This window comes from Artibeus jamaicensis, unplaced genomic scaffold (genome assembly GCF_021234435.1).
Source record: "Artibeus jamaicensis isolate MK-2021 breed Jamaican fruit bat unplaced genomic scaffold, CSHL_Jam_final contig_240, whole genome shotgun sequence".
In the NCBI taxonomy this organism is placed as follows: Eukaryota; Metazoa; Chordata; class Mammalia; order Chiroptera; family Phyllostomidae; genus Artibeus; species Artibeus jamaicensis.
The window spans coordinates 24706826-24721988 of NW_026521506.1; the positions used below are offsets into that span (position 1 = coordinate 24706826).

A 15163-nucleotide genomic window follows, 5' to 3' on the forward strand; every position below is an offset into this window, starting at 1 on the left:
TAAAAACACAAACAGGTTAGAAGCAAAAGGATGAGATAAAGATATGCCATACTAAACTATTAAAAAAAAACTGGAATGTTTAACCACTATGCTATACATCAGAAACTAATACAGAATACTGAATGTAAACAGTCATTGGAAAAAAAGAGAAAGGAGTGAAAACAAATGAGGGAAAAAGATAATTTTTCTATTATTTTAATAAAATGACCAGTTATTAAAAAAAGATGACTAGAATGTTTCTCTTAATTTCAGTCACTGTAGATTTCAGAACAAAGAATATTACCAGGGATGAAAGGAGACATTTTACAACAATAAAGGGTCAATCTACCAATCCTAAAAGTTTATGCACCTAACAACAGAACTTCAAAATACTTGACAGAACTAAAAGGAGAAACAGACAAAGCAAAATTTTAGTCAGAAATTTCAACAATCTTCTCTCAATAATGGAATAGAAAGACAAAAAAACTTTAAAGAAACAGAAAACCTGTTGATACTGAACAATACCATCAACCAACTTAACCTCATTAACATTTATAGAACAGTCTATCCATCAACAGTAGGATCTGCAAACTTTTCAAGTGCAGAGGGAAGATTTGCCAAGAGAGACTATATTCTAGGCCATAAAGCTAATCTCAATAAATTTAAAATAATTCAAATCATAGAGGGTATATTCCCTGAATTAAGTTAGGAATCAATACCCAAAAGGAGTCTACAAATCCTATAAATATTTTGAAATTAATAATGCCTCTCAATAACCCTTAAATAGAATACCAAATCAAAAGAGAAATGAAAAAGTATTTTGACCAACATGAAAAAACAACATGTACAAAAATCGGGGGTTACAGCTACATCAGTATTTGTAGGGAAATTTGTATCATTCAATCCTTATATATTATGAAAGAAGAAATGTCTGAAATCAGTGTGGCCACCAGACTAGCAACATCACCATCACCTGGGAAATCAGAAATGTAAGTCTTCAAATCCTACTGAATGAGAACCTTGGGGGGTGAGTCCTAGCCACCAACTGTTGCCTTCCAGGTGATTGTGATCAACATTCAACTTTTGAGAAACACTGATGTACAGGGTGGGGCAAAAGTAGGTTTACAGTTCTGAAACCATGAAACAGTTTATTCTTGTATATTTACTCATTATTTTCTAGTATTTTACATGGGAACAACTGTAACCCTACTTTTGCCCCACCCTGTATACTGTTTGACTGGCATATTTATTTATTTATTGAAATTTTTTTCAATAAGGAATTTACATAGTTTATACTGCTCTGAGGGTCATGTCGTTAACAATAACCTTGTTTTGAATAATCTGTTAATTTTGTGTCATTTACAAAATTTCCTGGGCCCAAGCAGTACTGAAAGTGATTCATCTTACAAATAACGCCTCATTTGCTGAAAAAATCCAAATTTCAGAAGACATAGTTTCAATTTTTCTTGATATCTGCATGGGGTAGAGGACATACACCAGTGGAAATATGACCCCATTGAGTAATTCCTACTGTTTACAGAAATTCCCTCCATGTGGGAACGAAATGCAGTCAACTGCTTATGTTCAGTGAGGAAAAGGAACAAAGACACATTAAATCTAAATGGCTGATAATATAAAAATAATTTGCTCAAAATATGGTGCTATGCCTATAACTGAATATAAATTTGTTTGATGTCATAGCAAGTCACTTCAAACAAAATATTGAAGCCCTATCATAAGCACTAACTCAGAAGCACTGAGTCCTACAATGGTAGATATTACCCGTCCCACTAATTCTGTAGATCAACCTAAAGCAGATCCGATCTCTACCTAATTTGCTGGTTAACATATTTCCTGGGACAGGGAGATAAAGACTTCTGGTTTAAATGGGCTTCAGTTACAGCTTCTGCTAATCAGGAATAAACAAAATCAACATCATATCAGAATACTTATACGAGTATAAATACTAATTTTAATAATAGCATGAAAGCAACATTAGCCATGGAAGAATTGTACTATGGATCATCTATCAACTAATCCCACTTTATTATGACAGTCTTCAAACATAAAAGAAAAAATACAGTGATGTCATTCTAGTGTGCCTAGGCTTCAAACGGAAAATGCAGTCCATTCTATTCAACACCAGCTTTCCTTCTTTACTTCAATCTTTCCTAACTTTCATCAGCTTTGGTTCTTTCTAACATACTGCCTTCTGCTCTTTTCTATTTTTCTTTTATAAATATTTATTTTTAGAAATAGGGGAAGCGAGGAAGAAAGAGAGGGAGAGAAACATCACTATGTGGTTGTCTCTCACATGCCCTGTACCGGGGACCTGGCCCACAACCAATGCATGTCCCCTGACCATGAATTGAACTGGCGACCCTTTAGTTCACAGGCAGGCAGGCACTCAGTCCACTGAGCTACACCAGCCAGGGAGTCTTTTCATTTTGTTTTTTTTAAACAGAGTTCCACAAAAGCAGCCTATGGGGCTATGAGATTATAATTAATCAAATAATCAGTAACCACTGTTAAAATGTTTTAACACCTGTAAGGTCTTTTTTGAGAAAGCAGCTGACAGTCTGATGGGAACTCCTTTGTAGGTGACTGTCCCCTTATCTCTTGCTGCTTCTAGAATTCTCTCCTTCATTTGAATCTTGGCTAATATAATGATGATGTGCCTTGGTGTGTTTCTTCTTGGGTCCAACTTCTTTGGGACTCTCTGAGCTTCCTGGATTTCCTGGAAGTCTATTTCCTTTGCCAGAATGGGGAAGTTCTCCTTAATTATTTGTTCAAATAAGTTTTCCACTCGTGGCTGTTTCTCTTCCTCTTCTGGTACCCCTATAATTCGGATGTTGGAACGTTTAAAGATGTCCTGGGGGTTCCTAAGCCTCTCCTCATTTTTTTGAATTCTTGTTTCTTCATCCTTTTCTGTTTGGTCATTTTTTTCTTCCTTCTGGTCCACTCCCTTGATTTGAGTCCCAGTTTCCTTTCCATCACTATTGTTTTCCTGTGCATTTCCCTTCATTTCAATTAGTTCAGCCTTCATTTGTGACTAAAATCACCAATTCTGTGAGCATCCTGATCACGTGTTTTGAACTGTGCATCTGAAAGGTTAGCTGTCACTTGGTCGCTTAGATTTATTAGCTCTGGGGCTTTGAGCTGTTCTTGAACCATAATGTTTTGCTCTGTTCCCACCTGTTATGTATGAGGGGCAGAGCCTTAGGTGTTCACCAGGGTGGGGCAACCCAGGTTGCTGGGTTGTGACGCTGTATGTGGGGGCAGGGTAAGATGATTTCTCAAAAGAGACATTACAGGCAAGAAGGGGCTGGAAAGGAGTATTCCAAGTCATGAAAGGCAAGGACCTACATCCAAGATTACTCTATCCAGCAAAGCTTTCATTTAGAATGGAAGGGCAGATAAAGTGCTTCTCAGATAAAGTCAAGTTCAAGGAGTTCATCATCACAAAGCCCTTATTATATGAAATGTTAAAGGAACTGATCTAAGAAAAAGATAAAAAAGATGAACAGTAAAAGAACAGCAAGCTCAAAGTTATTAACAACCACATCTAAAACAAAAGCAAACTAAGAGTACAGCTAGATCAGGAGTGGAAACATAGAAATGGAGATCACATGGAGGGTTAGCAACAGGGCAATGGGAGGAGGAGAAGGGGGGAAAAGGTATACAAAATAAGTAGCATAGATGGTAGGTAGGAAATAGATGGGGGGAGGGCAAGAATAGTAGGGGAAATATAGAATCTAAAGAACTTGTGACACATGGACATGAACGAAATGGGGGGAATGGTGGGGGGGGGTGTGCAGGGTGGAGGGGAATGAAGGGGGGAATAGGACAACCGTAATGGCATAATCAATAAAATATATTTTTTAAAAATGTTTTAACACCAATGTAAAATGAGATCAGGATTTCACAAGATAGTTTCAGAACAGAAACACCAATTTCTAAAAAGGTTTATCTTCCTTTCAGAAGCTTCAATCTGAATATATAAAGTTTAGGGATTTTTAAAAATATCATGGTGTCTTTTCCATTTTGATCTATTTACAGTTGACAAACATGTAAAAATAACTAATTTCCAAATCAAAAACCTCTAGTAAAAACATTCTAATTAAAAACTCCAGCTTTTTCATTTCTTTATGGGCTATAAGACCCAGCAAGAAACTGTCCTTTTCTCCCTCACCTCAGAAAAACCACTACCAATTTCTTTCTAGGACGTTGATGACATGAACAGTACTTAGCCCTCCCTCGTCAGTATCCAGACATCCCTGTTTCAATCTATGTGAGTTAATGTTACAGTTCCCATCGCAGAGAATGCCCCACCATTTTTTCACTGCATTACATTTGGCAAGTCATCTACTAGCACTATACAGGGCAGGAAATGAGTCAGGAAGAACATATGGCCTGACTGAAAAGCTAGCCACATATCCTGTGTCTGCCAGTTGAGTGAGGATATTTAGGAAATGTAAAATTCAAGGAGGAATTCTTTTCATCCTCTTCCAGTTACCGGCATGTATAGTACTGGGAAATAAATAGTAGAGAAAGGGATGGCTGGGGTGGGGGAGGATGATGGTGGGGGGAATCACGATAACTGTATTTGAACAATAATTAAAAAATGAAAAAAATAGTAGAGGAAGGTGAAAACAGCTACATAAATGAAAACTCATTTTCGAACTAAACAATATGCAAACTATACTGGGCCAAAGAACTTACTCCCATTTGTGGCTGCAAGCAATCTCCAAACTGAGAGGCTCATATTAGGGACCAGTTTCAATGATTTGCATAAGAATATTAACATATTTTCTAAGAGTTGTGTGTACTTTATTGTTGAATTTGATACAAACAGTCAAGAAATGACCAAATAAAATAAATACACCTCAAATGTTTTCTTTTTACTATACGCACTTCCAAAAATTACTAAGTATATTTAACATAATTTTCTCTGCTATTCCTGAACTGAATCAATAAAACATGTAAAAACTCAAAATATAACTGTAATATTACACAAGATGATAAATTTTCCTTCAATGACTTAATCTGTTCCAAAGTATTTTTGTCCAAAATGTGTAGGTGCAACAGGATGAACTTCGGTGGTTAAAATTGTGATCTCTGGAAACTCCTGAATGATTGATTTGGCACCTTCAAAAAATAAGAGGAAGAAAATTATTACTATTGCAGGGCTTTTGGTAACATTAGTTGGAATTCAGGAATTTTGTGGTCAGTCACTAGGCCTCATATTCACAGAGGACACAGAGCAATGACCTTTGGGTATATAGTGAGACTGGGTTAAGCAGTTTTTTTAAGGTCTAACATCTGAAAAGCTTTGAAAGTAGTCAGACTATGCCCCCACCCACTTAGTCATAAAATCTTATAATCAGTTATTTTATAGCCAAGATTTGAAAAACATTAAGTTACAGCAATTTCTGCCCTGAAGAGTCTATGGTTTTCCTTTTTTAAAAGCAGCTGGAATAGAGAGAATATACCGTATTTTTCAGACTATAAGACACACTCTCTCCCCACCCCCCTACCAATTTGAGAGAAATAATGGTCGTTAATGCTGCTGTTGAGTTCTGTTTACATGTACATTGATGAAATATTATGTTTATTTATGTTGTTAAATATTTTACCACATTTTTTGCTTCAACAATTTTTTCCCTATTTTCCTCCTCTAAAACCTAGGTGTGTCTTATGGTCCAAAAAATACAGTAGTTCTTTCTGCCAATTGGATCATACATAGGATGATGATTTCTCAACTGGAACACTGTGAGAAAAGTGCAAAGACTTCTTTGTTATGTCAGCACAAGCCAGCTTTTAAGAAATTAATCCTCTAGCTTTTATCAGGGAGGGTGGAAGGAGGGACCCAGGAAAGGTACGAGGTAGTACCCCAGTCAAGCTAAAAAGCCAACAACAATGTGCCACAGAATATGATTTTTTTCATCTATAACGTCACAGAATAGTATAATATTGTCATGTATACTGTTAGGACTAATACAGTTGCTTGTCTACTCCCAAAGGCAGAGAATCCAGTAATTATTTGGTTATCTCAATGTTTACAGTGCCATCTGTTATATATAAATGAATGACCAAGCAAATCACACTTTCACCATGAACATCTGAACTACAGGTAATAATTTTTATTATGAAACAGCAAAATAATCAATGGCTTACTAAACACAGCCCTCCCAAAATGGAAACTCTATGGCTGATTCAGCTTTGCCTGAGACTTGGAACCTTTGGAAATTAAGAAATGCCCTAACTAAAAGCCATATATTTCTCTTTCTCTTCAGTTATGAAACAAATACAAATTCATTTTGGAACATTTGGAAAATATTTTCAAAGCTTTAAAAAATAAAATGAATCACTTAGAATCCTACCATCCAAAAATAACGACTATTAATGTTGTACATGCATTTTAAAATGAAGATGGAAACAGTATTACGCATCTGTCTAGCCTTTTGTGCTGAGGAAAGATTAGGTTCTATGTTAAATCCAAGTCTGATTTTAGTCATAGTTTGTATTAGTCATCTCTAAACTTGGTAATAACATTTTAACACTATTCTAATGCTGTTCTTTTTTTTTTTAAGATTTTATTTATTTTTCTTTAGAGGGGAAGGGAAGGAGAGAGGGAGAGAAACATCAACGTATGGTTGCCTTTCCTGCGTCCCCTGCTGGGAACTGACCTGCAGGGAACTGGCCTGCAACCCAGGCATGTACCCTGACTGGGAATCGAACCGCGATTGTCTGGTTCGCAGGCCCGTGCTCAATCCACTGAGCTACACCAGCCAGGGCTCTAATGCTGTTCTTTATCCTGCTCTTTTACACTCACCATATAGATTTTTTGATGTCATTATTTTCAAAAACATGATTTAACAGTTACATATTACATCCTTTGAATGTATACTTGTTTAACCATTTCCTTATTGTAATTTATTTACATACTTTCAAATTTTTCCTTATACTAAGTATTTTTATACGCATCTATGATTATTTTATTAGGATATTCTCACAACTGTCCGAGATTACATGGCAAACAAAAGTAGGTTCCTAAATTAGGCTTACCTCCCTCACAAAATGAAGAAGACAGTTTTGTCACGAGGGTCTTTGAGCAGAAGTGTAACTTTAAAAACTGCTCTTTGCTTCACAGTGCAAAGCATACTTTTAAGTAAGACCACAGGGCTAGCTATGATCTATCATTTCTTGCTGTTTGGGTGCAGTTCTCAGGCTCACATGAGGAACCAGGAAAAACAGGGACCTTTTGGCCATTTGCAGGCTCTACCCAAATACGGCCACTAGAAAACAACTGCTATCCTCTTACCTGGGATTAGTTCACACTTTTCCATTTCAATTTCAACAACTTAAGAATGGTATAAAATATTATCACTAGGTTTACTATCAAAATTAGATTTAGATTTAATGTGGACTCCAGTTAACTTTTCATCAGGATGAGAGGCTAGACAGATGTACACTTACCCACCCAAATGACCATCAGAACTCCATTTACTGCTTCATGCTGAACTTACCATGAGGAGTGGAGAAGAGACTGAGTACAATGATAACACTGGGTTGAACCCCATGTTCTATAAGAACCTTTACAGCTTCAATTACAGTATTTCCAGTGCCTGAAATCAAATGACAACCAAATGAATTGGCAACTTTAACATTTATCTCAAAACATATTTATGCTTCTTTGAAGGAAAGTCAGTTCGGTAATCTAACATTAAGAGACCACTAGGCAAAGCTTCATTTGAGGTACCTCTTCTTTACCAATGATGTTATTTTCAATAATGGACATGACACATACACTTGACAGTTTTCAAAGGCAAAACAAGTCCTAAATCCATTCAGTATTTGAGATATCAGATTTAACACCCACCATCTACCCCCAATCCCAAGAGACATGACATGTGTGATCTGAGTAAGCTTAGGCAACACACATATATTAAAAGAAAAAAATATTCCCTCCAGGGAGGATAAACCCTGGAGAAGATCATTGCTATAACTCATTGGGCTAGAGAGGGGACATATTTCAATATATTTTCTGTGTTTTATATATTTTGCTTCACTGGATCTGTTGCTTCAATGTGTTCATTTTAAGGACAAAGCTCTTTGGAACTAATAAGGTTTGAATAATGTATATCCTCTTACTACACAATAAAAATTCTCCAGTGAACTGCCCAAGGCAACTCCAAATCCAACTGAGAAAAACACATTTAGAAACAGTTCTGCCTTATAAAGGGTGCCCAGAAGGCAGGCACTAAATTGAATTTAAACTTATCTAACCAAAGGTTACAAATTAAACCCAAACCACTCACTGAGAATTGGATACATCAGAAGGACTTTTCTCCTATAAATGTCTGGAGGGAACTTGGCATAATATACTTTGGCTCTTTGTGTCTCCTCATCACTCTGAATCAGGATCTTTCCAATACGTATGGATCGACAGCAATCTCGTAAACCTTGTTCCATTGCCTCACCTTGAAGAAGGAAATAAATATGAAGAGTTGTTAGAGCAGATAGGGTGAAAGTCAAGAATAGGCCAAAGCAATGTTTCTGACTGTTATTAATACACAAAGGACATTGTCAAGATGAAGCAATTCTTCTTAAGCTAACAGCTTTACTTCTGATATGTATTTTATAGTTTGTGCAGGTCAATGAAACTAGGTTATGGGCTAGTCGATGAAACTTGAATAAGCTAGTTTTGTTGCTGGCATGCAAGTTTTAGAGCTGTCATCCTTCCACAATTACAGGAAATAAAGTGTTTTGCTGAGCTGCTCCCCCAGCTTTTCCAATATCTGGAACACTTTAATTATTTAAGGGAGCCTTTAAACAACCTAAACGTGTTACTTTTGTCTGAAAAAATATAAAAGGTTGATGGAACAATGAAGTCTACAGATCAAAGGATCTCCTTTTAGATCAAGGTGGCATCGGGAGACATCACTTAGCCCCAGCAGTAACATCAGTGGCAAAGGTTTTGGTGACAAATAGTGGAAAAATAATGTGTTGTTCTCTCTCCCCCCAGAGAACCACAAATGACAGCACTCCCACCCCCTTGGTTTCTGAACATGGAGCTATTCTGAGTCTGAATTCTTTTAAGGAAGTGTTTGTCAAAAGTCAGTCATTCTCGCACCACCTTAAAGATTTTAGACTACGTAAGACTTCTACTTGTATTATTTATTTAATATTTTTATTTTTTAAAAGATTTTATTTATTTATTTTTAGACAGCGAGAAAGGGAAGGAGAGGGGGAGAAAAACATCAATGTATGGCTGCTTCTCTCACGCCCCCTACTGGTCACTTAGCCCACAACCCAGGCATGTGCCCTGACTGGGAATTGGACTGGCGACCCTTTGCTTCACAGGCTGGCACTCAATCCACTGAGCTACACTAGTCAGGGCTATTTACCTAATATTTTTCTTTAACTGGTTTTGTTTACATGTACTTTAAGAGGAAACTTTATCATCAGTACTGTAAACATAAAAACAGTTTCTAATGTATATGAAAACCAATCAATAGCTCTTAAGGTTAAAAACAACTCTGTCTATGCATCACCCTATGGTCACCTGGGGTCCGAGGACTATGCTGCTGCTTTTACGGCAGGAATTGGACTAAAACAGAAGAGATTGTAACTGAAAAGCCCATCTCCATTGTCTTTACCAGTTTTAAAAGGTTAAACAACATTACCCTGAAAATCCTATCATTCTTTAAGAGCTAACATATTTTGCCATGCATAATGTGCTCCTGCGTTTTTGTGCACATTATACACGGGATTAGTATATCCATGGTATGTAATCATTATACCCATGTATAATGAAATCCTTATTTTTCCCTCAAAAATTTGGGTGGAGCCCTGGCTGGTGTAGCTCAGTGGATTGAGCACAGGCTGTGAACCAAAGGGTTGCGGGTTCAATTCCCAGTCAGGGTACATGCCTGGGTTGCAGGCCAGGTCCCCAGTAGGGGACACGTGAGAGGCAACTACACACTGATGTTTCTCTCCCTCTCTTTCTCCTTCCCTTCTCCTCTCTCTAAAAATAAAAATAAATAAAATCTGTAAAAAAAATTTTTGGGCAGAAAAACTGCACATTATGCAAGGCAAATTATCATACTTTCTAATAAAAAGGGAGTTTAAAGCTCCTGTTTTACTTCAGGCATTCAACTGTTCACAAATAGAACTCTATGGCCAGAAGAGGAAAGGAAATGTTTATACATTAAAAAAAAAATAGTCCATCTGCTTCCAGCGCAAGGGGGCTTACAATGTTCTCTGGATCTTGTGCAAAAATAACTAAGTTGCTGAATGGAAATAATCACCTCCATGTAACCTATGTTTTCATTATGGGCATGTGATTTTTCTGCACAAGTTAGTTTAGAAGGGTAATCAGCTGGATTAAAACACAAACACAACATTTACGAGCAACTGGAAACACCTAGAGTTAATGACAGTTAAGTGCTTTGCCCAGATGGTCACATACTCATCAAATATAAAACTAAAAATATTGAACAGGTCATTCAGTCCAGCTCCTGACAGGGTACAACTATTCCATACCAAAGAAATAAAAAACAGAAAAATATTTTCTTCAGCCAGGTATGCAACAGAAAAATATTTTCTTCAGCCAGGTATGCAAAGTTCTGCCGGCCTGAAATTGTGCCCTAGTTCATCAGTCTTCAAGCTGTCCTGTTCTCCCCAAGGGAGCGTAGTTGCATCTTCCTATCCTCCCACCCTCCTCTGAACCTTTTCCAAAGCTCGCTTGCCCACAGGGGCAGGCCGGCCAGTACGGAAGATGCTCTGCAGTTAAAATTAGCCAAACTCAGCAACACACAGACCACAATTAAGGCCACATGAAAACAGATGACACAGGTAGGGAGATTTAAGCTGAAGCAGGCTGCAGCTGCAATTATGACAGACAAGCTCACTTCTCTCCTGGAAAACAGCAACTGATTCTATGCATGCAAAGAGACAAAATTGCACGTGTGAACCTACCGCTTCTCATTATGCTGACCCCACAATTTCCCTTCTCAAATTTTACTCCTTCGTACTTGTACCCTGTTGAGGAATAAATCCAAAGATGTTACCTTTCATCACTGAAGCAAACTACTTATTTTATAAAGTGCCTATGGTTTAAAGCAGATGGGTATGAAGAAACCCTTGTCCAGATACACTGTATAATGTCTTAGATTTCTGGTGAAAATAATGAATCGAGACTTTTCATAGTTATTTATTAATTCTTCATAAGAACCCTATGGAGATAACTGCGAGAGGTGAACTTCATCAAGTGGGAATAGGACATATGATAGCATCATATTCACAGACACATTCTTTAAGCTGAATTCAGAGAATCACTGTACTCTGAGAATGCTATAAACACCATCAACTCAAACTGGAACCCACTGTGAGTCAGAATGAGAACCTCCTCATTCTGTCCCTTTTTATGAATCTCTATTCTGTCTTAAAAAGCAAAAGAAAGAGACTGAAGTAGTTACGAAGATAGGTTCAACCCTTACTGTCATCCTAAATGTGTTAATTTATGCAGCAAGCACAGCCCCCAATCTGAAGAGTCAAACTTCGAATAGAACAGCTTCCATTACTTAACTGAAAAAAAAAATCAGAATTTCAAATCCATGAACAGGGATCTTTGGCTGCTTTCCATTTGAGTATCACAAGGCACCTTCTCCAATTCTCATCTTTTTTAGTTTTCTTTTCCTTTTTTACTTCTCATACTTTTATGTAGAGTTCCAATGTCAAGCCAGCCCACCCATTTTGTTCCCCACAGAAATGAAGATAAGCTGCCAGCAATTCTTAACCCCAGTACCAATGGGCTGTCATCAAAGGCAACACCTGAATGCTAAAAAACATTTATTAACCTTTAACCCGAATTCACCAGCAAGCCATTAAAAAGTCACCCACATAAATTTCTTTACTAAACATTCCAGGCTATTAAGTTGTTTAAAGAACAGCTCCACCTAGACTCCACATTCTGCCTACTAATTTGTGCAGACTGCTGTTTCCATTTCCTCCAATTCTAATGCAACATTTTTTTGAGGAAAATTATACTAACACCTCTGGTTACCTGTTGGAGTGGTCACCACACATTCTTTATATGGCAGCTGATTCAATCCCTCTTCCACAACAAGTCTGATCTAGAAAGTCAAACAAAGAATAAGTTGAAAATCTGCTAAGAATCTCCTGTTACCTCCTGTTAGCCTCCAGAGCTGAACACTAGGCAAAGTTCAGTAACACACTTGGCAAGGATTTAGCTTATGGAGGAAGGAAAGGGGCCCCTATTATGTGTCAGATAAAAATAGACCAAAATGCCAGGCTGCTGCTGCTAGGTATTCAACCTTGTTTAGGCAACTGATTTCCTAAAGAAAGCTTAAGTATGCCTTATGATTCTCATTCAGTCAGTCCAGGCTACATTAAAAGAGATGCAAAACTACAGCCAATGACAAGAGTCATGGCAGATACCCTTAGAAGTAATAAACTTCTGGTTACTCTGGAAATAGTGCACAAAGGGAACCTCTTTGCCTTGTTCAGTACTTTGAAATTGTTTGGCTAGATTCTTTTTAACAACTCCCACCATAAAGTGAAATGGAGCCTGAATCTTGTTAGTAAGAAATAAATGAGTGGATGGGGTTGAACCAATTTACTGAGCTTGAAGTAGGAACAAGTTGAATGCATTCAGGCTTCTTAGCTAAAACAAACAAACAAACAAACAAAAAAGGCTCCTAATGATCTTAATGTGTGGTACAGAAGAAAGATTCAGAACTACAATATACAGTGTCCAAATCCCAGGATATTCCTTTCTATGAGTACTGGGGATCTACTACCATAAAGGCAGTACTGAGTCTAAAATGCACATTTTCTGCAATCAATATTACAATAATGACTGAGAATCAGAAAGAGCAGGGAGAAACGCTGGGCGCCATTCACTGTTACCACAATACACCGCCCTGTTGTCAATAAAACAAGCAATGCTAGGTGGACTGGCACTTTGTCAGCCTGCAGCACCAGACAGAGGGTCCAGAAACCTCATGAATACTGTGTATGAGCACACTCACCTCTAACCACCACCTTCTGTGGGGGTTCATGTTTCTCATGAGGAGATCGCAAGGGAAGAAGATGATCCTTTTGAAGACCTAAATCTCCTGCTAATGAGACTCTTCTAAAGAGATGTACCTTTCCAGCAACCCTGGACAGAAATTTGTGTCCGAGCCTTATACAAGAACATAAAACCAGAAAAGTTTGACTGAAATATAAAGAACTTAAGATCTGAGCACCAGGGAAGCCAATCCTGCTAAATTCAGGATAGAATTAATGTCAACTACAATGGGATCCTTGTCCTACAAGAGACAGTGTACTAGAAAACCTCAACACTGGAAACCTAAAGAGCTCCAGTCCCTACCACAACAAACAGACCCTCTTCCCCCGACCTCCCCAATATCAGTACCTTCACGACCAACTGCAGAGAACAGAGAAGCCCCAATTATCATCCCCTCAGGTGAGTTATGCCCTGAATCCTTATTATCTCATTTGATTAAGATACGAGGGGGGACCCAAAGAAACCCCTGAATTTATTTATAAAAATTGTGCATTTATTCTTACATGTTTAAACTTCAGTCACCTTCAAAGTACTCTTCATTTGATACAATACACCTAATTGAGACTTTTTTTCCACTGTTCAAAATAGGTTTTGAACTCGTTAATTTGGATGCTTTTTAGTGCTTCTACTGTTTTTTGTTTCACCTCTTCCACATCAGTAAAACTTTTCCCTTTGAGGACTTTCTCATCTGGGGAAACAAACAAACAAAAAGTCGCTCAGGGCAAGATTTGGTGAATAGGGAGGGTGGGGCACAGGGGTCATGCTGTTTTGGTTAAAAACAGCTGAACAACACTCAATGTGGAGTGAGCTGGTGTGCTCATAAATCACTCATCACGAAATGGGCAAACACGTTGAAATAGTCTTAAAAAAATTTACTGAAGCCGAACACAGCCTCTTATAACAATCCCAGTTGGTACACTGATACAGATGGGTTCCTAGAACACTCACCTAGCAGAGAAACTATAAGGGGCTTGCCCTCCAGAAGATAATTCCAGTTTTTTCGGGTCCTCTCTCGTATAATGCTTACTCTTTCAGGCAAGCATTTTACAATAATCACAAACTTAACTCCTACTTTCTGTAGAAAAGAGGCATAAGAAAAGCAAAGAAAGAGGAATCAGCCCTGGCTGGTGTAGCTCAGTGGATGGAGTGCGGGCCTGCGAACCAGACAATCACAGTTTGATTCCCAGTCAGGGCACATGCTTGGGTTGCAGGCTGGTTCCCTGCAGGCCAGTTCCCAGCAGGGGACGCACGAAAGGCAACCGTACATTGATGTTCCTCTCCCTCTCCCCTTCCCCCCTTCCCCTCTAAAGATAAATAAATAAAATCTTAAAAAACAGAGAGGAATCATTTTCTACAAATGAACACCAAGACCTCTCTTTTCCCCACAGCTGCCACTGATACAAGTTCCTTCCTTCCTTAAACCTGCTCCTTTAAATTGATAAAAAGCCATAATGACAGAATGGCCTAACTACCACTCCGGAAATGTCAACTACATTTATCTTGATGAAAGCCAAGGATTACTACTGCCCTCACAAACTCAAATAGTTATAAATAGAAGTTGCCTCTGAACCAAGATTATTTAAAGCCAAAAGTATAGTAGTTGTCTATACTCTTTTGAAATATAAGATATTTCACAGGAAAAATCTAAATGAAAATTAATAAGCCACTTTTTTTCTCTTTACCAAACAAAATACTGATAATAGTATTTAGGCTGCAAACTCCATGAGAATAGGGACATGTCTGTATTCTTTACTGCTGTATCTCTTCCCCCCTGCAACACAGCTTAGCAAAGTGCCTGACTTACAGGAGTTCAATATATGTTTCATAAGTGAATGAGTGAATGAATATTAACAACCGCAGCAGGAAATGTGTCAATCTCATTGTAAGAACTGAGCACACTTACATATAAACACAAGAAGGAAACACAGATTGAAAACAATGCAATCTAGCCTGACAAACTCTCAGATCACACTAGCTAAACAGAATTGAGCTTGGTCAATCCTTAACAGAAAGTCGCTGAGGAAAGCAGAGACAGTCCAACTTAGTATTACACATGTGAGGACAGTAATGAAAAGAGACAAAATA

At 37.9% G+C, this 15163-nt stretch overlaps 1 protein-coding gene across 2 annotated transcripts in view; it reads right to left on the reverse strand.

Annotated features, from left to right (window-relative positions):
* Window positions 1-4859: 4859 nt before the first annotated feature.
* The window catches only part of UPRT (uracil phosphoribosyltransferase homolog), a 28139-nt gene continuing 17835 nt past the window's right edge, over window positions 4860-15163 (reverse strand). The window contains exons 3-7 of one of the 2 annotated variants that reach the window (XM_037139566.2): window positions 12050-12119; window positions 10963-11025; window positions 8301-8462; window positions 7509-7607; window positions 4860-5127 (exon numbers count right to left, since the gene is read on the reverse strand). In XM_037139566.2, the coding sequence (XP_036995461.2) occupies window positions 5021-5127; window positions 7509-7607; window positions 8301-8462; window positions 10963-11025; window positions 12050-12119 (501 nt within the window). In that variant the 3' untranslated portion in view covers window positions 4860-5020. The remainder of the gene's footprint in view (window positions 5128-7508; window positions 7608-8300; window positions 8463-10962; window positions 11026-12049; window positions 12120-15163) is intronic. The other variant, XM_037139567.2, reaches the window with a different exon arrangement.